General features: G+C 34.3%; 1 protein-coding gene across 7 annotated transcripts in view; it reads left to right on the top strand.

Annotated features, from left to right (window-relative positions):
• KAT6A (lysine acetyltransferase 6A) overlaps nt 1–23,777 on the top strand; it is a 153,170-nt gene that overhangs the window by 88,071 nt on the left and 41,322 nt on the right. For 4 of the 7 annotated variants that reach the window (XM_056813593.1, XM_056813590.1, XM_056813591.1 and 1 more), the window contains 6 exons: nt 2,251–2,366; nt 2,850–2,931; nt 3,706–3,841; nt 8,937–9,250; nt 12,798–12,916; nt 18,308–18,423. In XM_056813593.1, the coding sequence (XP_056669571.1) occupies nt 2,251–2,366; nt 2,850–2,931; nt 3,706–3,841; nt 8,937–9,250; nt 12,798–12,916; nt 18,308–18,423 (883 nt within the window). Of the gene's footprint in view, nt 1–2,250; nt 2,367–2,849; nt 2,932–3,705; nt 3,842–6,002; nt 6,265–8,936; nt 9,251–12,797; nt 12,917–18,307; nt 18,424–23,777 lie in introns of those variants that run through there. The other 3 variants (XM_056813595.1, XM_056813594.1, XM_056813596.1) reach the window with 2 other exon arrangements.

Genomic DNA, 23,777 nt, shown 5'->3' with positions numbered 1-23,777 from the left:
TTTGAATTTTAAAATGAGGGTTTTGGATTTGATCACCCTGGAAATCCCTTTCAGTTTTCAATCTATGATCCTGTGATCCCACAGCTGCCAAACTGGAAAAGATGATATAATTCAGAAAGAGTTGATGTTGGAATTGTTGTAAGTAGGCAAATAGACTCATTTGTTATTGGTGAAACTTTGAATTGGTCAAATTCTGGAAAGGAGTCTGGTAATTATGCAAGAAAAGACTAAGATTTTTATGTAACCTTTGACCCAGTCATACCAGTATTAACCTCCCCAAGAATGTAAAAGTCAGAAAGGCCCCATATGTACCAAAATTTTTATAGTACATTTTGTAGTAACAAAATTTAGAAACGAAGTTAGATAACTATTGTTTTGGAAATGACTAGATAAATTGTGATATATGAATATGATGTACTATTATTTTGTGGTAAGAAATAGTGAATATAAGGAAACATGAGACTTAAATGAACTAATACAGAATAAAATAAGGAGAGAATAATAGAATAAACATATATTAAGAAGCTATTACATGCCAGGACTGTGCTAAATGCTTTATAAGAAGGGCTGTACTAATGAAAAGAATGCTAAAAATCATTTGAACTCTGTGGAATTATAATGATTAATTTTGAAAATCAGCAACTTCTCTGGAATTTATAGGGATACTGACAGATTAAAGTGACTTGCCCAGGGTCATAGCACTAGTTTGAATTATAAAAACACAAATCTTCCTGATTGTAAGGCCAGTTTTTCTATTATGTCATATTGCCCCTTCTAATTCCTTTTGAGATTTATATTAGAACTGTGCTTATTTTGTAGATATATGATGTTTTTCTCTTTCAGATTTTATACTTTGTAAATTTGAATATTCTTTCTTATTACACTAGAAGACGAAGAGAATGAGGGAACCTACTTTTTTCCTTCCCCCAAGAAACAAATACATAAGAACATATAACCTACTTTTAGAGGAGAAAGTCACATTTTAGAAGTGAACATATTACACTTTTCCTAATGGTTTGGTTTTAAATCATTTTCTAAAATATTAATTTAAAAAATAACTGCATTTAACTTTAAACAGAAACAAATCCAAATAAAGTGACAAATGTTAACAGTAAAGATTTTATTTCTAAATACTTGACTATGACAATTCATGCCCCTGGATTGGTGGGGGACAGGAAGATGGAGGAATGGGGTGAAGGAGGGGAGAGAGGGAAGGGAGAGACTTTTTTTACCTAAACAGCTCCCATGGGTGCCTATAGAATAGGTGAATGGGGTCAGGTTAAAATTTCACTGAAGGGCTTATATGCAGCTCTGAAAGGTAGCCTGGAGTTTGTGCAGTGGAAGGTAGAAGTGCAGTAGGGGAATATGTGTGTAGGAGGGAGGATAGGTATAATTGGCCATCTTGGGTAGGAGGGATGAGAGAGAACTTTCTGCCCCCTGAGGTTGTCTAATCATATATATATCCCATCCCCTGTCAGCTTTAAAGACTATTGATATCATGCACAGAGCTGGCTTTGAAAGCAGGAAGACCTGTGTTAAATATTATCTCAGACTTAAATGGGCTTTGTGATTGTGGGCAAGTCACTTAACCTCCAGCGCCTGAGGCTATTCTCTGAGAGTATAAGTTAAAGATGAATTGATTTGTGTCAGTGAAGGGAGTTTTCCTTACACCAACTGTACCTTGTTGCCCCTTCTTACGGAATTGTAATTAGAATGCATTTTATTCTTTTAATTCTACTGTTTTTATTTTGTTTTACTTCAAAGTACTTTTAAAATTTCCTGAAATTTCTTGTTTAGTTTTTTAAAAGTGATTCTTCATTGGTATTTTTGCAAATATATAAAGTTGCTGCTCTTTCTTTAAATACTTTCCCATTGTAACACTCAAATATACCACAAACAATGGGAAGACCACTATATTGTGGGTTATTTACAGTTGACATAATAAGATCGGATACATAAAATTTTGGATTTTGCCAAACTTAATCCAATGTGATATTTTTTGTATTTCTTAATTGCTTTACACTTAAACAGTTGATCTGGAGAACTAAATCCAACAGAGATCTAGAGAAACCACCTATAATGTATGACTATAAAGATAAATAAAATGTAAATGTATTTTCACATATACATAAGTAAATATATGTGTGCATATATATATGATAATTTTCCCTGTCTGTACATCACCCATTTTAATACGGTAATTGGATCTTTGATGATTGTTTCAGTGTTGGTCATATCCTTTTTTGATAGGTCATCCATCCTGTTTAAAGTTCTCTCCAGAGTTAACAGTTCGAGTGAAGGCCTTACGGTGGCAGTGCATTGAGTGTAAAACGTGTAGCTCTTGTCGAGACCAGGGAAAAAATGCAGTGAGTACTTCTGCTTTCCTGATTAGATATTCTGTTTATAAATAGTTATTTGGCATTCTAGAGAGAATGTTTAAACCACTTAAAAGAACCGGCTGTTTTCCTGAAACCCTTGGGCTAGTTAGTTAGAAGCACCTATTTTACATGCTATTAATTGGTATACTAATTACAGATCCTTAAAGCAGGCTTTTATCAGGACCTCTATTGGACAATACTTTTTAAAACTTAATTCTGGTTATATATGTTTTTGAAAGTAATGAAATTGTAGTTATTTTAAAATATTTTATAAAGCAGACCGTTGCATTAATTCACATTAGTCTTTTAGTCCAAATTTAGGAGGCTTCTTTTGTTCTTTCATTTGATTTATGTTATTTAAGAGTATAACCCTATTTTACTGAGGATTCATGAAGACATGGGCTTGGTATGCTTTGTTAGGTATTCTCTGTCAGATAACATTGAATTGTGTTTTCTTGTCATTTTTCATAGGATAATATGCTCTTCTGTGATTCATGTGACCGGGGCTTTCACATGGAATGCTGTGATCCACCGCTCACCAGGATGCCGAAAGGTGAATACATTCTGAAATCTAACAGGAAAAGGAAGGGACTCTGTAGAAGTGGGTGAAAGATTCTACAGCTTTCTATTTGAGAATGTTGATGATCTTATAAGTAGGAAGATACTTGCTTCTCTGAAATGGAGGTAGTCTTTCTGTTTATACATGTGAAGATTCCTGTAGCATGAATTTAATACTGCTTGCCTATAATATTCACAAATAATAATTTGTGGAAGATAAGGCAACTCGATGTCAAAATTTGATAATTCAATTTTTAACCTTCTTCATCCCTCTTCTGGTGATTTGTAGCATTTGAATTGAGACTGTTACCTAATTGGTGAAAGAAAGCCTCCCCTGGATCATTTACAGGGTTATTATACACTGAGTTTCCCTGGTTCTGAAGTAGTAGTGGTTTATTATGCTTTTTACTATTTTAGAAACACTGGCTGTGTGAGGGATGGAAGGAGAGAGAGAAGAGAAAGGGAGGAGAGGAAGGGAGAAAGAAAAATGAATTGATAATAAAAATGAAAATGTATTTCCTTGCCATCTCCACTAAATTTGTTTTTTTTTTTAAGATAGAACAGAAACATTATACTCCTTTTATAATTTTATGAATGATTTAAAAAAAAATCCCATATAATTCTGTAGAAGTTAGACTTTTCTAGGACTCTTGTATTTTATAAGATTCAGGAAAGTGTAATGACGTTTTCTATCAACTTCGTGTCTCTGAAGTCATTTAGACTATTTATACCAGCACTGGTTTGACAAGAGATTTTATTTGTTTTATAGGCATGTGGATTTGTCAGATTTGTCGACCTCGGAAAAAAGGAAGAAAACTTCTACATAAAAAAGCAGCACAGATAAAACGGCGCTATGCCAATCCAATAGGACGCCCCAAAAACAGGTTAAAGAAACAAAACACAGTGTAAGTAATATTTATAGGAGGGTCAGATAGAACAGAAAGGAAAGAAGGGGCCTGTTCTAAGGAGACATCCATCTTCTATGACTAATTTCCATAATAATTTGTACTTTTTATAAGAGAAAGACTGGTTGACCACCTGTAAGGAATGTTATATAGGAAGGATTGATTCACCTGTGAATTTAAGATTTCAAATGGACTTCAGAGGGTATTTAGTTCAGTTCACCTTTAATTAGTGAATCCAGTGGAGGAGAAACCACTGTCTCCCACAGCACCCCATTCTACTTTTGGATAATTTTAATTGTTCAAAAGTTTTTCCATATATCAAAGCTAAATTTTCATTTCGGCAGTTTCTATGCATTGTTTCCACATACTCCTCCCCCCAATCTTTTTTTCTCTGGGCTAAAAATTCCCATTTCTTTCAACTTCATAATGAACTAGGTTCATGATTTCAGGACATGCTTTCAATTATCATGCTTCCCATCATTTCTTCCCTTCTTCCCAACACATACATATCACATTCTCTTAATGTAGCCTAATGTGTTGGCAGCTTTTTGGCTACCATGTCATACTTTTGTCTCACATGGACATTATAGTCAAAATAAAATTTCCAGATCTTTCCCAGAAAAATGGCATATGCTGTCCACCCCCAACCCCCCCCCCCCCCCCCAAGCTGGGTGCGATTGCATGTACATATACACACTCACTCTCTGTCTCCCTTGTATCTGTGAAGTTGATTTCTTGACTTTAGAATAAAAACAGATCCAAAATGGCTCAGTGGATTGAGAACCAGATCTAGAGATGGGAGGTCCTGGGTTCAAATGTGGCCTTACACACTTCCTAGCTGTGTAACCCTGGGCAAGTCACTTAACCCCATTGCTTTGGCCCTTATCCCTCATCTGCCTTGGAATCAGTACACAATATTGATTCTAAGACAGAATGTAAGGGTTAAAAAAAATTCATCTTAATTTGATGGCATGTTCTAATCTGTTAAGATCTTTTTGTGACTGTCATTTAATGTGTTACCTGTCATGCCTAGATTTGTGACCTCTGTAAGTTGATAAGCTTTCCATCATTGCTGTTATCTTAAACGTTAATCAGTTATTCAGCCAGCAAATATTTACATAATAAGCTCCTACTCTGTGCCAGGCACTGTACTGACATTGAGAGTTCTGGAGTTATACTTAAAAAGGTAATAAAGAAAAAGCTGTGAAAAAGGAAACAAAATACACATATATAGATATACACAAAACATATACAAGATGGTTATGAGGAAATTTGGAGGGGAAGATACTAATAGCTATGGGCATCAGGAAAGACTATATAGAAGGTGATTCTTGAAAGAACCTAGAGATTTCAAGAGACGGAGATGAAGGGAGGAAACATTGCAGTCATGGAGAATGGGGAGTGAAAAGGTGTGACAAGAAAAAAATAAGTGTTGCCTGTTAGGAATAGCAGTTCAGTGTGGCTGAACTCTAGATTATGTTGAGAAAAATTAATGTATAATAAGATTAAGCTAGGGCCAGATTGTGAAAAGTACTAAATACTAAACAAAGAAATTTAGATTTTATCCTATAGAAATCCTATACTAAATAGAAAGGAGGTCATATTGTAGGACTTGATTTTTAGGAACATCACTTTGGCAGCTCTGTGGAACATAGACTGGAATGGGAGAGCCAGAAGGCAGAGATAACATTCAGTAGAATATTTCAAGTAATAATGCAGGGGAGAGATGATAATGGTCTGAACTAGGATGGTGGTTGTATGAGTAGAGAAAAGGCAAAAGTGAGAAATGGTATGAAGGTAGAAATGATAAAGAAATGATAAAGATAAAAAACCTAATTGAATATGTGCTATGAGTAAGAGTAGTTGTGGATCACTCAAAAGTTACAATCCTGGGTGAATAAAAGGATAATGATGCACTTGAAGGAGGGAATAGGGAAGTTTGGAAGAGGAGGCTTTAGGAGAAAAGTAATGAGTTTTCATCACATTGAATTTGTTGAAATATCCATAAAGAAGTTGGTGATATAGTGTCCTGGAACTCAGTAGAGCGACTAGGGCTGATTACATAGCAATGGAAATATTCTGAATAGTGATGGTAATTAAATCCATATGAGCTGATGATGTCACAGAGAGAAGGGGGGAGGGGGAGGAGAGAGAAAGGGGGGGCAGAGAGAGACAGAGACAAGAGAGAGAGCAAGCAAAAAGAAGTGGAGGAGAGTTTGAAAAGATGAGAGATGAGAAATGGCCCTAGAGTCACCCCACATGTAGAGGTCATGATATATATGCTGTTGTAAAGGAGATTCAGCAGAAGGAGAAATAAATATCTGTTATGGTTAAAGGAATGGTTGGATAGAAAATGCAGTAGAAAACTCAAAAAAAGGATGAAGAATGAGCAAGGACCATCAGATTTGACACTTTTATCATTGGTAATTTTGGAGAGATTATTTTTCATTGAATGGTGAGATTGGAAGCTAGAATTCAGAGGTTTTAGAAGCAAATGAGAGAAGTAGGAGGTGGTTAGTGTAGATAGTTTAAGGAATTGACTGAGAAAAGGAAGAGAGCTATAGATTAATAACTGGGATGTCAGAATTCAGTGAAAGTTTTTTTTTTTAACAACTGGACTTTGTTTGTAGACAGCAGGGAAGGAACCAATGAATAGGGAAAGATTAAAGAAGAGAGAGATGGGGAAATAATGGAGGTAATTTGCTGGAGGAAATGAGAGAGAGGATCAAGGCATAGAGAAAAAGTTGGCCTTGGAGAAGAAGAATGGGACCACATCTTCATCAGAGATTGGAGGAAAGGAGGAATTAGAACAATCTGTTGTGATTTCCTTTTTTTTTCTTTTCCTTTCATGAAGCATAAGTTTCATAAAAGAGGTGACAAATAAGTTAGACCTTAAAGAAAAATAGGGACTTCGATAGACAAATGAAGAAAAGGAAATTTAAAATGAGAAGAGGAGAATAGAGAATTTACAGCAAATGATCAGTATTTTCTCAGTAAAAGATGAGGTTCTGAGGTTTGAGGCTATGGTGGTGGATGAGACAGAAAAATCACTTTAGACAAGGGTAAAAGGATCAAACAAAAATCACTGGGACATTCTACTTTAAATTCATTTCATTAGAGATTATTCTTTGGATGTGGCCATTTAACTAATTCCAGATTCATTTTGTACTACCTAGTTGATAATCTCTCCATCTTCTTCATAGGAATAGCATGAGAGATTGGGCTAGATGTTTTGCTAAATCTAGTAAACTATATCAATGATCTACTCCACTGAATTACCACTTGATGATTCATTATTCCCTTGAGAATTCTATTCCGCATGGTATATAGTGGGGTAGGGAATTAGTTTCCAGGTCCTGAAGACCTGGGTTCATGAATGACCATTGATACTGACTTTGTGATTCTGGGCCAATCCCTTAACCCCTTAAATATCTGAAGAGATTTTTCTGTCTGTAAATTTCAGTGAAGGGACTGTTTTACTTTAGGAAAGAGAGTTTTCTTATTGAGAAATATTTCTTATACCCATGAAAGCATGAATGTATTTTTATTCTGTCCTATTTCACTTACATTTTATTCTTCATGAAATTCTCTGGCTACTTGTTTGCCACATTCTCATCCCTGGCCCTGGTCCTTGCAGGGTCACTTGATGTCAGTGTTATTTAGATGCTTCATACTCAGCAAGTTATCTGGAGTACTGTAAATGTTGGGAGCGAAGTCATTTGTGAAGATGGAATAGCATTCAGTAGTTGAATGTTTGCCTTTTGGCTTAATTTTTAGTTATATATACAATATTGAAATCATAGTATTCTATGATATCCGTAGAAAGGACCTTGAATATCATCTAGTCCAATTCCTTCATTTAATAGACGAGGAACCTAATGCTTAGAAAGGGAAAAAAGACTAGCTCAAAGCCATACAGATAGTAAATGGCAAAACCAAGATTTGAACCTCAGGTTCTCTTGATTTCAAATCTGTTGTGATTTCCTTTTTTTTTCTTTTCCTTTCATGAAGCATAAGTTTCATAAAAGAGGTGACAAATAAGTTAGACCTTAAAGAAAAATAGGGACTTCGATAGACAAATGAAGAAAAAATCTATTTGATGCATGTATTCTATTGTGAGCAAAGGCACAGATATAGCTAGCAAAAAAAAGATCAGGGGACATAGAGTTGGATAGTTTGGTTTGTGCTTTAGCTTTGAAAATATGATTAAATAAATCTTTAGGTCTGCAAGGCTCTTTTGCCTCAGCCTTTCCTTAACAGGAACTTAACATTGTCATGAAGGTAATGCTCCTGAAGTATGAGTGAGCATTAGCAGTCTAAGGATATACACATCAAGTGCTATAGTTTGTATTTTGTAGCAAAACATTTCTTTTCCTAACAAAATGATTTTTAAACTCTGAATCTCTGGTCATTATAATGCTAATTGGTGTATTTTAGTTTTTGGCCATTGAAAGTCACCATGCAACACTGAATGAGCACAGCAATTAAGATTTCTCTAGGTCAGAATGTGTAGAAATATAATTCTTTTATATGTATGCTTTGCCTTAAACCTAGAATTGAGTCTGTAGACTTCTATTCTGGTTTCTGGATGGGAATTTAGGGATTATCTAATTATAGAGCTTCTTTAACCTGGGGTCTGTGAACCCTTTTAGAAGGCTGTGGATAGATTTCAGGAAGCCCTTGAACTTGCATGGGGAAAAAAATATTAAATCTTTATTATTACTAACTGCTCACTGAAATTTAGCGTTTTCTCCCATTATGAATGTAACAAACCATTATTCTAAGAAAGAGACCATAACATCATCAGACTGCTAAAGGGGCCCATGACACCAAAAATGTTAAGAAGCCTATATCTAATAGAATGCCCTTAACCATGCAACTAGAAAAACTTCAATGTAGATTTGCCTGCTTCTTTGTATTTGTGTCCCCATGCAGTTTCTGGCACATATTAATTGCTAAATAAATGCTTGTTGATAAGGATTTGAAATGTTTTAAAGGTATTAACTAATTAATCATATGACAGAGCAGAGACCGCAAGAAACTTTTATCATCCAGGATGGCATTTTGATAGTTTTATTTTTTTCCTGATCTTTAGATCAAAAGGCCCTTTCAGCAAAGTTCGAACTGGACCTGGTCGGGGTCGGAAACGTAAAATCACAATCTCGAGCCAATCAGCATCTTCATCAGAAGAAGGATATTTGGAGCAAATGGACTTAGACTTCTGCAGAGATGGTAGTACACCCCTGAAATTCAATAAGAAAACCAAAGGGCTCATTGATGGCCTTACCAAATTCTTCACCCCCTCCCCTGACGGGCGGAAAGCTCGTGGGGAAGTGGTGGACTACTCTGAGCAATATAGGATCAGGAAAAAGGGCAACAGGAAATCAAGCACTTCAGAGTGGCCCACAGGTAAGGGTTTGCTCACTTGTCACCAAAAGTGTTTTAAAAGATCTGTAGTTTGGAATCATATTAGCTATCCAAATTTGATTTCTCTATGTATAGAGGAAACATTTTTGGTAATAAGAAAAAACTGTTAAAATATATAAGATTTAAATATAGAAAAAAGCCAAAGACAAGTTTTAGGAATAGCTTGGCCAAAAGATTGGAAGTTGAAGGAAGGAGAGTGATTTGGGGGGAGGGACAGGATGGACCTCACTTACTGACATGTTGAACATAGATATTGAGTCACTTGTTTTTGTTGCAAGAGAAATGTGTGGTGAGTATTTCTTAATAGAGATCTGAAAGTATGAAAATGGATAAAATAATGTTTGACTATTAAAAGTAAGCTTAGGCTCTACATTTGTGAAATAAAGTTGCATTTTAAATCTTTGCAAATTTATTTGTAATTAAAAAAATTACTTTGTTCCTTTTTAGTGAAGCAGGGCCAGAGTATAAAAAATGATACCTACCAAACTAAACTACCACTTTTCAAAGCAGAAAAATAGTAACCGTCTAAACTTATAGCTACAAAAATACTAGGTCAGGCAAGAGAACTGTCTAGATTAAACCCAGCAGTTCGCTTCAGTTTATACTTTGTCTTGACTCTTGGACACCTACACTGTATTAATAAGGTAAAAAACAGTAGTAATAGAGAGGAAATAGGAATAGAGAAGGACTGAATGAGACCTATTTTAACACTGCTTAGAAATTTCTTGCCTTTGTCCTCTCACTTTTGAATATTATACTTTAGCATGTAACTATATTCATTGCCTCCTCGTTCCTTTTTTGATCCAGCAGTTGAATTTTTGAAGTGCAGAAAGGAATCCTGGATAGTTTCAACTTCATTTCTGCCTTTTGTTAAATATAACTGTCATATGACTTTATCATTGTAAGTTATGAAATCACAGAAAATTACCTTATTTGTTTTGTGGTTTTGACACTTGAGTAAAAGTTAAAATGTTCATTGTTTTAAAAATAACTGATGAGTATTGGTTTTATTGCCAACTCCTTGTTTGATCTTAGGCAGTCAGTAAACCTATGTTTCAATATTTTCATTTATAATAGAGGTGGTTGGACTAGATAGATGATATCTAAGATCCCTTCTACCTCTAATACTCTATAATTATCTCTTTCTATATCTTGCTAATGAGATTTTTAGCTGAGTGGGAGATCAGCTAAGCAGAATATAAGCAGTTCCTGTGGTGTTTCAACTCTTTCCCAGCTGGAATGTGATCTTCGTTTAGATCAGTTATGGAATCGTAAAAATCAAGAGTTGGAAGGAGCCTTAGAAAACTCTCTAGTTCAAGTTATACCTAAAGAAAAATTCCATTCATATATTTCCAACAAATTATCATCTATCTTTTGCTTGAAAACATTCACTGTGAGGTAAAGAGGAATCCTCATTAATGCCTGAGATATTGTTTCTATCTTTTGATATCTCTTGTTCAGAATTTTTCTTTTCATTGAACCAATATTAGATTCTCTTCAATATGATGCTCCTAATTTAGCCTTTAAGTCTAGTCCCTTTCCTACATAAACTTTCAAAGATTTGAAAACAAGTTGTCAAATTCCCTTTCACTTCTGGCTGAAAAATCCTCCCAGGGAATGGTCCTCTAGTTCTTCACTCTTGTCTGTGTGACATCTTGTCCATGTCTTTACCTCATGTTTGCTGACTAGAACTGGACAAAAATGTGTTCTTATGGGAGCAGAACATAGCAGAATTCTTGAACTTGCACATACTTCCCTTCCTGAAACCTCCATTCAGGACCCTCCCTGACTTTTTTTTTAAACCCTTAACTTTTGTCTAAGAATCAATACTGTGTATTAGTTCTAAGGCAGAAGAACAATAAGGACTAGGCAATGGGAGTTAAGTGACTTACCCAGAGTTACATAGCTAGTAAGTGTCTTTGAGGCTAGATTTGAACCCAAGACTTCTTGTCTCTGGGCCTGGTTTTCAATTCACTTAGCCACCTATCTGTACTCACTGCCTCCCTGTCTTATTTTTGAAGCTTGATTTTTGGCATTCAGCCTAATATTCCTGCTTTTCTACTGAAATGGACCTCTCTGAGATCTCCAGTTATTGTCTGATTGTCAAATCTGATGTTTTATTCTTAGTCCTTATTCTTCCTTGATGTCCCCAACACTGTTGGCTTCTGTACCATTGTTATTCCTGGTTTACTTCCTACATATCTGACTATTCTTGAATTCCCAGTGGTTCTCTTTCAAGTTGTGTTCCTCAGTCCTCTTATTTTCCCTTCCTGTGTTTTCTCCTTTGGATCTCATGGATCTCATTCATATTCCTGGTTTGGACCAGAACTCTAGGTCTCATAAAGCCAATCATAATGAAAAGTATTTTTAAAATAATACTTTTTATATAAGGTGAATGTGATTTATTTCAGTGGATTCATATTTGGAATGGATTCTCAGTTGAAGTCTAATAATAGAAATATAGAGTATTGCTGATTTTTAAAAAATGACATTTTAGGATCTGGTAAGAAAAATTGCTTTAATATAAAGCTTCATAATTTTCTCTCTGAGTTGTGTAGGGATTGAGAGGTCTGTTTTTATTTTGTATTGTCTTCTACTTACTGTGGTACTAAATGTTCTTGCATACAGTAGGGGGGGCATTAAATTCATATGATATCTTAAGATTTTAATTATTTTTTCAGCTTAGGAATGTTGTCAAGAATGTATCTTTGACCTTTCTTTGTGCTTTAAATGAGTAGAACCTATACACATAGAATTGATGTGAAAAGAACTTTCTGTCAGAAATTGCTCTTCAGTCACATTCATCCAAAAGGAAATGATAATGTCAACAGTGTCAACTCTAGATATAATAGATAATCTACATAAACCTCAAATGCTCTATTCATAAGTTTCTTTGCACATTTGAAAATGTGTCATTTAGTGAATTATTATCATAAATTTCTCATACTATCCAGGGCATTAGCATACACAATTTTCAAGTTTGTGGATTTTGTGTTTCAAAAGAACCTAGTTTATAGTGAAATGCTGATTACGTCTCTATCAAGTACTTCCTGACTACTAGTTTTTAAGTGATTGAGATAACTTCTATGAAGGCTACGTTTCTGTTGGAATAAGAATAATAAATCAAGTATCGAAAGAGTCAGATGTCCAAGTTTTTATTAAATTTTTCTTGGCAATGAAACTAATATGTTCCTTAACATAATGCCTCTATCTACTAGTATCTTGGGAATAAGAAATGTATGTTTTGGACACTGAAAAATATAGATATAAAACTATAATTTTTATATCATGTCATATTAAATTACTTGTGTTCCAGATTTCTTTTTTCTCTGTATATAATATTATAATGGAATTTAAAATTAGATGTATGATGTTTATTAGAAAACATTAAGTCAAGTCAAAATATAAACATGTTTTTATTATACATGTAGCTCTTTTTCTACCTTTAAGGCCAGCTGTCAAAGTATTGAAATAGGTATAGAACTTCAGATTGTTTTTATAACCTGTAAGTTCTTTTTTTAATTTATAGACAATCAGGATGGCTGGGATGGGAAACAGGAAAATGAAGAGCGACTTTTTGGAAGCCAGGAAGTCATGACTGAAAAAGATATGGAATTATTTCGAGATATCCAGGAGCAAGCACTGCAGGTAAAGTCAAATGTTAAGGCTAACATTGTATCAGTTTTCGTGACAGGTGGAGAAAGCTGATTTTATTAGAAGTAAAGCAAAGGGCAACAATTAATTTACTTTACTTACATTTTCAGTTTGTTTATATACATTAACACTACTGGTTAGAATATTTTTTTGGTTTGTTGATAGCTTTCTGTGATAAGTTGTGTGTGTGTGTGTGTGTGTGTGTGTGTGTGTGTGTGTGTGTGTGTGTGTTTAAAAGTGTGATAAAATATTCCTTGACTAATAGTGGAAGAGCTCTTTTTTGTTACATTATACTTCTTAGAAAGGAAATATAATTTAGAATTAGGGGATTGGATCAGACTAGGTAATCCCATAACACAATTAAGGCATCCTTTATACACTTCTTTGCTTGTGCCTTTTCAACCCCTTTGGGCAAGCTGGCTGGGACAGTTTAATTTCCCTTTTCTAGATTAGGGCAATAATGGTGTAGAAAAAAGGTCTTTCATGGGTTGGTGTATAGGACTCTTTACCCAAAGGACCATATTAGCGTATTCTGTGATTTAAGGTAAAAAAAAATTGGTATTTTGACCTTTTGATCATCAAAACCACCACCATATGTCTTCATATATAATTTCTTACTTGAGCATCCCTGTAAATAAAAGTAGATATATACTTTAAAGCCTTGATTGCAGCACTCAAATATTCACACTGATAAAATTTGAAAACTGGAATTAATGCTCAGCCAAGTTCCTTATATGTTATTAACTTGTCTGCATTGTCTTGAACAGTGCTTGCCCATAAATATTTATTTAATTAAATTTAACAGCTAATTATAGTTGTGAAAACACTATTAGCTTCTGTAATGTTTGATGGAGGTATCCTAAAGTCCATAAGATGGCAGTGTTTCTCCGTGAAGTTAGTGTAAATGGAGAAAATGAGGCTATATGGAGTGGAAAAAGGCAAGACTTGGAGGTAGGAAAGAACAGCAGAGACTTGAGTTTGAATTAAACTACTTCCTCCCCTCTCTCCCATCTCCTCCATCCTCCCTCCCCCTGGCAGTTATTACCAAAGTCATCATGTAGGCAAATCTCTCTAAGCCTCAATTTCCTCATATGTAAAAAAAGGAAATAATAATAATTGTGAACCTACCTCATAGTTTTGTTAAATTACTTTGCAAGATCTTATAGTATGATATAAATGTTACCTAATCTTAAAGTGGATTGAAGCCAATTGGGCGATTGATGTGGTTGTTGATGTTCAAAAAATGCCACTAAAAGTGATAGACTGGTAATATTAATTTTGATTATTTTGTGATTTTGACTTTATTAAGTGCTAGGAGACCACTTAGACAAAGATTTCTTAAGCATTTACTTCAGTAACTTATAGAAAGGCAATTAAATTATACTGTCTTCCATATTTGGGCATTCTTTTTTGGAAAAAAAAAGGCAAAAGAATAGTAATATCAGATATTTAATAAAGCAAGTTCCAGAGTGTACACAGAGGTCATTATTGCAGGTTGAGCCTAGTGTTATAAACCAATATTTATTTATATCATAGTAATTAATCATAATGTTGATCCTTAGCTGCCATTAGATTATGCTTATTATCCCCTATTTACTAAAGTACTAAGTATTTAACCGTTTCAGAATGCTTTGAAGAGGAATAAAAATGTCTTTGTTCTTTAAAGGGCTAACCTATAGGTAGCAGACATTTAAATTTTTCCAAAATTATTAATGTAAGAGTGTAATTGTAAGATGATAGTGATATTATTGTTTATTGTAAAACTTATTTTTATGTTTAAGCAAAGGAAAATGAAGGGTTCTGTGATAATTGATTGATCTGTTTATATTATCGAGAGCAGAGTTGTCAAATAGACAACTCATAACATTCCCTAGTGAGCCTGAATCAGATTTAAATGTAATTGGAAACTGTAGAACAAAATAAAGATTATAATAAAACAGAGATAACATTACATTTTAAAGCCAAGTTAATATGTGGCTGGCTGTAGGATACTGGCACCTGTTTCTTTTGGAGTTTGATACCACTGGTCTAGAACAAGAGTCCTTTTCTGGGTCTATTAACTTAAAATTAAAAAAAAATTATAATTGGTTTCCTTTGGAATTCTATCCATCTTATTTTGTGCATTTAAAAACTAAAAAGGATCTATATATAGGCTGTATCAGTTAGCCAGAGGTGCTCATGTTATCCACAAAAGTATTAAATGCCCCTGGTATTTAATATAGCAATTTGTAAACATTTTAATTTTGGATTTGGTTTTGATCTTTTGATCTATAACCTGAGTTTAGTTGTCCTTTTGTGTTGGTTTTATTTACACGATTGTAGTCTTCATTATATATTTATTGTTCTCTTGGATCTGCTTATTTCATTCTCAGATCACATGAGCCATCTCATTTTCTTTGAATGCCTCATTTGTAAATTTTATAGCATTCTATTATATTCATAGCCTAATTTATAGGACTTAAATGTTAAAGGAAGTTATTAAGTTTGATTATTAGAAAGAAAGCAACAGGGTGACCAACTTGCCTAAAGATGCAGATAGAAATGAGTGATGTTTATGAGAGCCAGAAGGGAGAACTTTAATGGAAAGTATATTAAGGCCATCTCCTTATGATGAATTGATGATGTTTTTGAAATTGGTTTGTAACCTTGTTGTTTGGAGCTCAAAAGGAACTTTACTAGAGTAGCAGTGCTATAAAGTATGGTTCCCAAGTCATCTTAGAGTACAGGTAGACATTGTACTTGTAACTTGAATGCTCTTTATAACTCTTTATCCCCCCTAAAACAAGGTGCTTTCTGATTTCCAGTTGATTCATCAAGAATATTTATCTGATCCACTCTCTGTAGTCCTAGAAATAATATGTACTTTTCTCATGGCACCCATCACCCTCATTCCCACTTAGATACTCTAATGGAGCAGCTCTCTTGGATAGTTGTAGGAAAAAATAGCAGTGTTCTATGATTTAGACATTCATGAGTAAAGGAGACTTTATACTGGAAAATGGCACTGGTTAGGTTATCAGTTTAGGAAGACTGTGTTTTTCCAAAAGGTTAATAACTCATCCTAGTTTTGGTTGTAAAATTTGTTCATAGTGAAATAAATATTTATCAGAATCAGGCAGATTATTAAAAAAATTACTTCTTAGTTTTAGTTCCAGAAATAGAGTATTAAGTATAACTTTTTATCTGTTTTGACTTATTCATTCCGGTCTAGAAGTTTGGTCTCAATTATAATTAATATTTGATAGTATTAATATTTTTCAATAATTTAATAATTTTTTAATAATCTGCCTGTAAAAGTAAAGTCATATATTGATATTAAAGCAGTAGAACTCGAGCTAGAAATTTGAAAAATATCCCTTTAAATCGAATTAGAAACCAGCTATAACTGCTGCTTAGGAATGTAATACATTTAGCGTAAAGATAACTTGGCCAGTATTTTAAAATAAAGTTAGTTTGAATAAACTAACAGGTTAATATTCTTGGCAAGGACTGGGTTAAAACTTAGTTTAGATATAGCTGTTGCTGAATTAACATGGAACTTGGCTTACTTCCACCTGAACAAGTGGAAATGCATAGAGAGAGAGAGAGCAAGGCTATGAGGAGTGCACTGGGGATTTGTAAGGGAGGTGGGTGGAGGAGGGGAGAGAAGGGTGGTGGCTCTTAGTAGGAGAGAAGAGAGAAGGAGCATGTGCAAAAACATTTCTAAGTGAGGAAGACTTGGAGCAGGTGCAAACAGTTTGGAAGTGTTGGCAGGTGTCTCTTTTGGTGCACATCTTTGGTTGTTGGGATGTGCAAACAGTTGTACTGGAGCTGGCTCTCCACATCTGCAGTGGGCATTCACCTGGAGGAGAGGCGGGGAGCTTATGGGAAAGCATTCATTGAACAAGCAGTATCCCAGCAGGTTTTATTTATCTTCACTTCTTGGGTTTCTAGTGAACCTTGCCTTAGGAAGTCATTACAGATGTCAGTTGTACTGATGTTTTTCCTGTGTGTAAACTAGCAGTTTTTTGTTATTTAAGTCTTTGAGGATAGATGATAAGATATTATGCTGTGCATTAGGGTACTTGATTCGTGGAATACAGTATCTGTTTATTTTTTTAAAACTTTTTTGGGGTTTGGTTTTTAAACACTGTCCTATATACTATCTTATGAATATAGACCTTGGTGGATATCACAAACTGTTATGCAACAAAATAATTTAGTTCAGTTAATGTTAGGTTATTGCCTTTTGTTTAAAGTTGTCTACGGCAAAATGACTTTTTTTTTCCTTTTTGGCTATCTTCCCATTGTGAAACCTGAGATAAATCCCTTGGCTCTTTAATAAAAGGGAAGGATAGCAGAAACCCAATGAGAGTTTTCAAATGAGCTGTTACAAAGAAACATTTTTCTTATAGTTAAAAAAATACAATTTAATGTTTTACACAGCTACCCTTTGGAGGGGGGGGATTAATTTATGATATATGTGTATGAAGTTGTTAAAAGGACCAAATTCTAAATCTGCCTCATTCTCAGTAATTTTTGAACATCTCTGTAGTAGGTACTATACTGGTCTGCATTTATATTTAGGAATTCACAATCTAGTAGTCTTCAGGTATTAAAAAACTGGCTTGTGTTTGAATTGTCTAGACCAAAGAATATGCCCTTAAAGTTATTGGAGACTGTAGTGAAGAGTTAACAGAAGGTGCTAAACTTATTCTTTTTCCCTGGACAAACTAGCTTTATAAGATAATCCAGGAGTGGATTTGGTCAGAAAAATAATCAGTTAGGATATCCCTTGGAAAGAAAAGAGATTGATGAAATGTGTATGTCATAGGACAACCATATTAAATAAAATAGTATTGTCTGCTGAGAGGTTTCTTCAGGTATGAATTGTAAGAAAACTTTAGTGCCTACAAAATTTTTTTTTAATTTGCATTTTGTGGTATTCTTAAATGTCGGGCATCTCTTAACAAACAACAACTCATTCTTCCTTCTCTTAGCTGTCTTTTTAAGTCTTTTTCATTTTATTTGTTGAAGGTAGTAGCCCATGCAGCCTTGGCAAGTCTGTTTGCCTTTTTATTGTATTTGTTAATATCTCCAACATAAATCATTTCTCTAAGTGTATATTGTATATAGTACATCTAGAAACTAAGTCAGAGTTCTTTGATGAAAATATTGGCCTAGTATTTAAATATGTAGTTTTTTAAAAATAGAAAGTGAAAGTAGCATTTTTTAATTTTAAGAAAATTTCCCCAAATATTAATTAAAACTTTACAACCTAGTTGTACCTATTTCTGTATCTATGGAATTCCAACAAGATGATTACTGAACTCATATCTTTATTTCACACTGGTCTCAGTGTACTTAATTTGGCTAACTTCTGTAATGTGTTTCTTTATTGTACAGAAAGTTGGAGTGACTGGTCCCCCTGATCCACAAGTCCGCTGTCCCTCTGTCATTGAGTTTGGAAAATATGAAATTCATACCTGGTACTCCTCCCCATATCCACAAGAATACTCAAGGTATGTTGTGAGACCCTTTTAACTCATATTTTAAGAGTGGTAGAATTTAAAAATTGGAAGTAGACACCACATCCTCACAATGTCTTGTATCCATCCTCTATTCTATGTAGATCTAAAATATAGGCCTTTACTTTTTTCTTGCCTGAATTATTACAATTAATCTCTTTACAGGCCTTCTCGTTTCTTCCTCCTCTTCCCCCGAACTATCCTACATATAATAAGTTTTCTTATACATAGATTTGGCTATATCACTATTCAGAAATCTTTGGTAGCTCCTAGTTTTCTGGTATTCAGATTTCTTTGTCAAGCATTCTAATTTACCATAATCAGACACCATTCTAGTTTTATTTCCGCATAGTATTCTCCTATACATATTCTATACAGTAGCCAAATTGGACCATTCTCTTCCCCCCAAATACATACTGCTTTCTCATCTCCTCAGGGCATTTTCTTATACTAAAAATTCATACTTCTTCCTATGCATGGAAAGTATTTCTCTTTTGTTATATTTCTTCCTATTCTCTTAATCCCTGTTTTTTCCAAGTCCTTTAAGAAGTCTTCCTTAATATCCCTGTTGATGAGACTTTCTGAGTCACCTGACATTTTAATTTTCAATTTTTTTAAGCCCTTACTTTCCATCTTAGAATCCATGCTAAGTATCCATCCTAAGGCAGAAGAGGTACTAGACAGTTGAAGTTAAGTGATCCCAGTCACGTAGGAAGATTTGAACCCAGGTCTTCCTGACTACCTAGCTGTCCCACACACTTTGTTTATAAATCTCTAATATATTTGTTATGTAATTTATGTTATACTTGAGTTGGTATCCTGTGACTCCTTTCCTCTCCTCTCCCTTGACTATAAATTCCATGAGGACAGGGACCATGTGATATACATTTTGTTTTTCCCCCATCATCTCTTCATATAGTAACATATTTAATATTTGTTGTAATCTACAGTTCAGGAAACTGAGGGCTGAAAGGATGATTGTGGTAACATTAATATCAACAGTTAAATTTTAATCTAAATTAATTAGTTAGGTAATTTTTTATGTATAGTCCAAAAAATTATTTAAGCGTTGAAATATAAAACAAATTGGCAAAAGCTTATAGAAATGTTTTCTTCATCAGTGAAGCTAGATAATCTAGAAATGTATTAATTTGTACTTAGCTATATTTAATGAAAAGATTGACTCAGATATGACTATGATGGAATGTGAAATTTGACCCAGCTTAAATCTTGTACTTGAATTTAATTTATTAAAAATAATTTGATAGTTTATATTAAAAAATATAAGCATTGGTATAGAAGTTATACTGTATATTTTAATAAATTGGATTTCTAGATAAATACCCAGAGTTTCTAGGTTTTTTCCTCATTCCACCCTCATTTTCTATTCACTGAAGATTAATTTGTTCATTTATTAGACCTTCTAAAAATTTTAAGTTAGAGATTCAAGCCAATGGAAAATGGAATAATTTAGAGAATAAATTTGAAGTAGCACAATTATTGACTTTTTATTTCACCATATAAACTGTTAATGCCTCAGTTTCTTTGTTTTGTTAACCACCTTTCAGTAGATCACTGTGAAGATTAATGAGTATATTATACAGAAAGTGCTTTTGAGTTCTTGGACAAAATGTACTTTGGGGGAAAAAATATTTTTACAGAATACTTCACTTAGCCTGAGCTCAGCTCTTAAATACTTTATTTACATAAAAATTTAGCAAATTTAGTTTCTTTTATTTGTTTTACAGTAGATTAGACCTTACTCCTTCAGTTATCTTCTAAAAAAAGCTTTCTCTCAACTCTTCTGCCCAAACCATTTACCAACCCATCTCTTAGCTCTCCTTTACTACCAGACTTCTTTAAAAAGTTGTCTATAATTCTTACTTCATTGTTCATTCCTCTACTTCTTTACCCACCTCCCTTTTAAACTTCTTGAAATCTAACTACTTACTTTCTCCTATGCTGAAACTGCCCTCTCAGAGGTTATTTACTGATACACTGTACCACCAAATCTGATAACTTTTTCACTGTCCTTGTCAAGTGAATGAGCATTTGTAAAGTGTCTACTATGTGAGAGACTTTGTGTTAATCATTAGGATACAAGAAAAAAGCAAAAATAGTCCTTGCCCTCAAGAGTTTCACAATTAAATGGTAGAAATAATATGCAAATAGGGAAAGAACAAATACTAAAGAGGCCAAGGAAAGCCTTCTTACAAGAAGTTAGGATTTTAGCTGAGACTCAAAAGAAAGCTGGAGAAATCAGAAGGCATAGATGATTTGAAAGAGAATACCAGGCATAGGGATGAAGTTGGTAAAAATGCACAGAATGAAGTAATGGAAGGAGTTCTTATTCAAAGAATAGCAAGGACAGGGAGAGATCAAGGCATTAAAAAACTAGAGAGAAGAGTTTCAAAGAAGAGGGTTGGAGTGCAGAAAGATAAAAAATAACAATAGCTAGCATTTATAGAGCATATTAAGATTTTCAGAATGTTTTCCCTTCCTTTTTGAAAACTCTCACTTTCTGTCTTAGTATTAATTCTAAGAGAGAAGAGCAGCAAGGGCTAGGCAGTTGGAGTTAAGTGACTTGCCCAGAGTCATACAACTAGAAAGTGTCTGAGATCAGATTTGAACGCAGGCCCTCCTGGGTCCAGGCCTATTCCTTTATCCATTGTGCTACCTCACTTTCCCAAAAATGCTTTGTGTGTTGATTCAAGAAATATAAAAATTGAGAAAAGACTGTTAGATTTAGAAATTAAGAAGATCATTTGTAATTTTGGAGAGAGTAGTTTCAGTGGAATGATGAGATTGAAAGCTAGACTTTAGTTAAGATGAAAGTTAGAGTAAAGAGATTAGAGGCATTGTATTGTGGATATTGTATATTGTATAAGGTGGATATTGTATAAATTGGATATTGTAGTGTCTTTTCAAAGAATTTAACCATGAAATAGAAGAGAGAAATGGATGAACACTAACTGAGATGGATGGATTAAGTGAGAGGTTTTTGAGGATGGGAAAAATGAGTATATCTCTAGGTACAAGGAACTAACAGACACAGAAAGAGTTAGAAAATTAATGAGAAGGGGCAGTTAGGTGGTTCAGTAGATGGAGAATCAGGCCCAGAGTCAGAAGAACCCAGGTTCAATTTTGGCTCTGGATCCTCCTAGCTGTCTGACTTAACCCCCACTACCAAGTCCATACCACTCTTCTGTCTTTGAATGAATACATAACATTGATTTTTAAGATGAAAGGTAAAGGGTTTTGTTTTTAAAGAAAAGAAAAAATTAATGAGAACATGGAGATGTTAAGAGAATCAGTTTCTAGTGAAGACAGAATGGACACGGATCACTTATGCATGTAGAGGTGTTTTACATTGGCAAAGAGAGGGGCCAACTCTTTATGTGAGACAAGTAAATGAGAGAATAGTGGCAGAAGGCATCTGGGTGAAACAAGATGAGGAGGAGGGGAGAAAGGGGAACTCTCAGTGGATGAGTTCCATTTTTTCAGCAAAATATAAGACAAGGTCCTCAGCTCAGAGACTAGGGAAAAGGAGCTTTGGGAAGTTTGGAAAAGCCACTATGGTGAGTAGAATAGTGAATTTTAAAAGGATTCCTTTCTGCAATGAGGACCCATTTGAACTTAGAGTAACATAAATGTGTAATGGACCCATTCAGCACAGTTTTGTTTTTTTTCCCCTAGCTTTGTTCAGCAATATGTGATTAGGAGCCAAGGCAGCAGATGGTGGGAGTAATTCAAGGCTTGGACTTGGCAGGGCAGGATCAGCAATAGGAAAACAGGGCAAAAACTCAACAAAAAAGAGGATACTGTATAGTTGGACAGGTTTACCAAGAGGTCAAATTGGGGAAAGGAGGAGAGGATATAGCCAATACCAGATGATGGCCTGATTAGGAGCAAAGGGAATGGTTATAGTGTATCATTTAATGCTGTTAACCCATTTTAGATATTTTTATCTTCTTTTAGCTTTTGAGACACTGTACTCTCCTTGTTTTTCTGTTTAATTTTCTCTTTTCCTTATTAACTTGTAATCCCCTCCTCCCTTTTTGGGGAGGTGGGGTTGGTTTTTTTTTTTTTCCCCCTTTGCTAAGGTAGATATTATCTGGTATTCTGTCCTTGGGTTTCTCTCTTGGCAGTCACATGCACTCTCATGATTTTAATTATCTTCATATAGATGACTCCCAAATTGCTCTCTTATTCATTCATCCATCCATTCACTTGTTCATTTAGTAAGTATTTATTAATAATTAACATGTGCCAGGCAATGTGCTAGTCAGGGAAGATGCAAAGACAAAAGCAAAACCAGCTTTGCCCTTCAGGAATATTCCTTCTTATAGTTAGCATTTACATTGGACTTTTAGGTTTGCAGAACATTCTATACCAAATTAATTCATTTGATCTTACAACAATCATGAGAAACAGCTACTATTATTTTTCTCATTTTGCAGTTGAGAAAAGAGACTGAGAAAAAAGTTTAGTAACTTTTTTGTCACTCAACTAATAAGTGTCTTGAAGCAAAATTTGACCTGACTTCAGCTTCTATGCACTGTACCACCTGGTTCTATTGAGTAGAAAATTCCCAAAGTATATTTTCCATTGTCCCACAATGTCTAATACAGGGCTTGCCACATAGAAGGTAACTTTTATGTTCCACTGACATCTCAAACTCAGTTTATTAAAAACCTATCCTTTGTTGTTTGACACTTCTTACTGCTTCTGGAGTTATTCCTTCTCTTAGTAGGACCACCTTTTGCTAAATTTCCCATGTTTAATTGTTGACATGGTCATTGATCCTTCTCTTTCTTTCTCTTCCTATAAATTCTTTCAAGTCAACATTTCTTTTTAATCTATATCTCTTGCATCAGTCTTCTTTTTATTTCCACTAGTACCATCTTGTTATAAGCCCCAATTACCACCCATCTGGATTGTAGTAGTAGCCTCATAACTAGTCACTGTACTTCTACCTTTGTCCAATATTAATGTTTTTGTACTTCTGCTGTGTCATTATTTTGCATGGATCTAATCATGTCATTATTCTGTTTAGAGTCCTTTATTGTCTCTCAATTGTCCATGTAATAGAGTTCAGACTTCTTATCCTGGCATTCAGGACCTTCTACAATACAGTTCTACTTGACCTTTATAGTTTTTGAACCATAACCTGATTCCCTCCAGAACAAAAATTCTTACCTTTTTGTCATATGAAAACTTTTCAGAATGTTTTTACATATAGATAATACACCATCTTATCTATTCAGTTTTTATTTCATTAATGCTGGTAATGCTTATTAAATTAAGATTTTATAATTTTTCTACTTCTGACTTCTTTTTACTACAGT

The sequence above is a fragment of the Monodelphis domestica genome, chromosome 1, assembly GCF_027887165.1.
Source record: "Monodelphis domestica isolate mMonDom1 chromosome 1, mMonDom1.pri, whole genome shotgun sequence".
Classification (NCBI taxonomy): Eukaryota; Metazoa; Chordata; class Mammalia; order Didelphimorphia; family Didelphidae; genus Monodelphis; species Monodelphis domestica.
The sequence above is the reverse complement of the archived record's forward strand: the minus strand, read 5'-3'. Positions and strand labels throughout refer to the sequence as shown.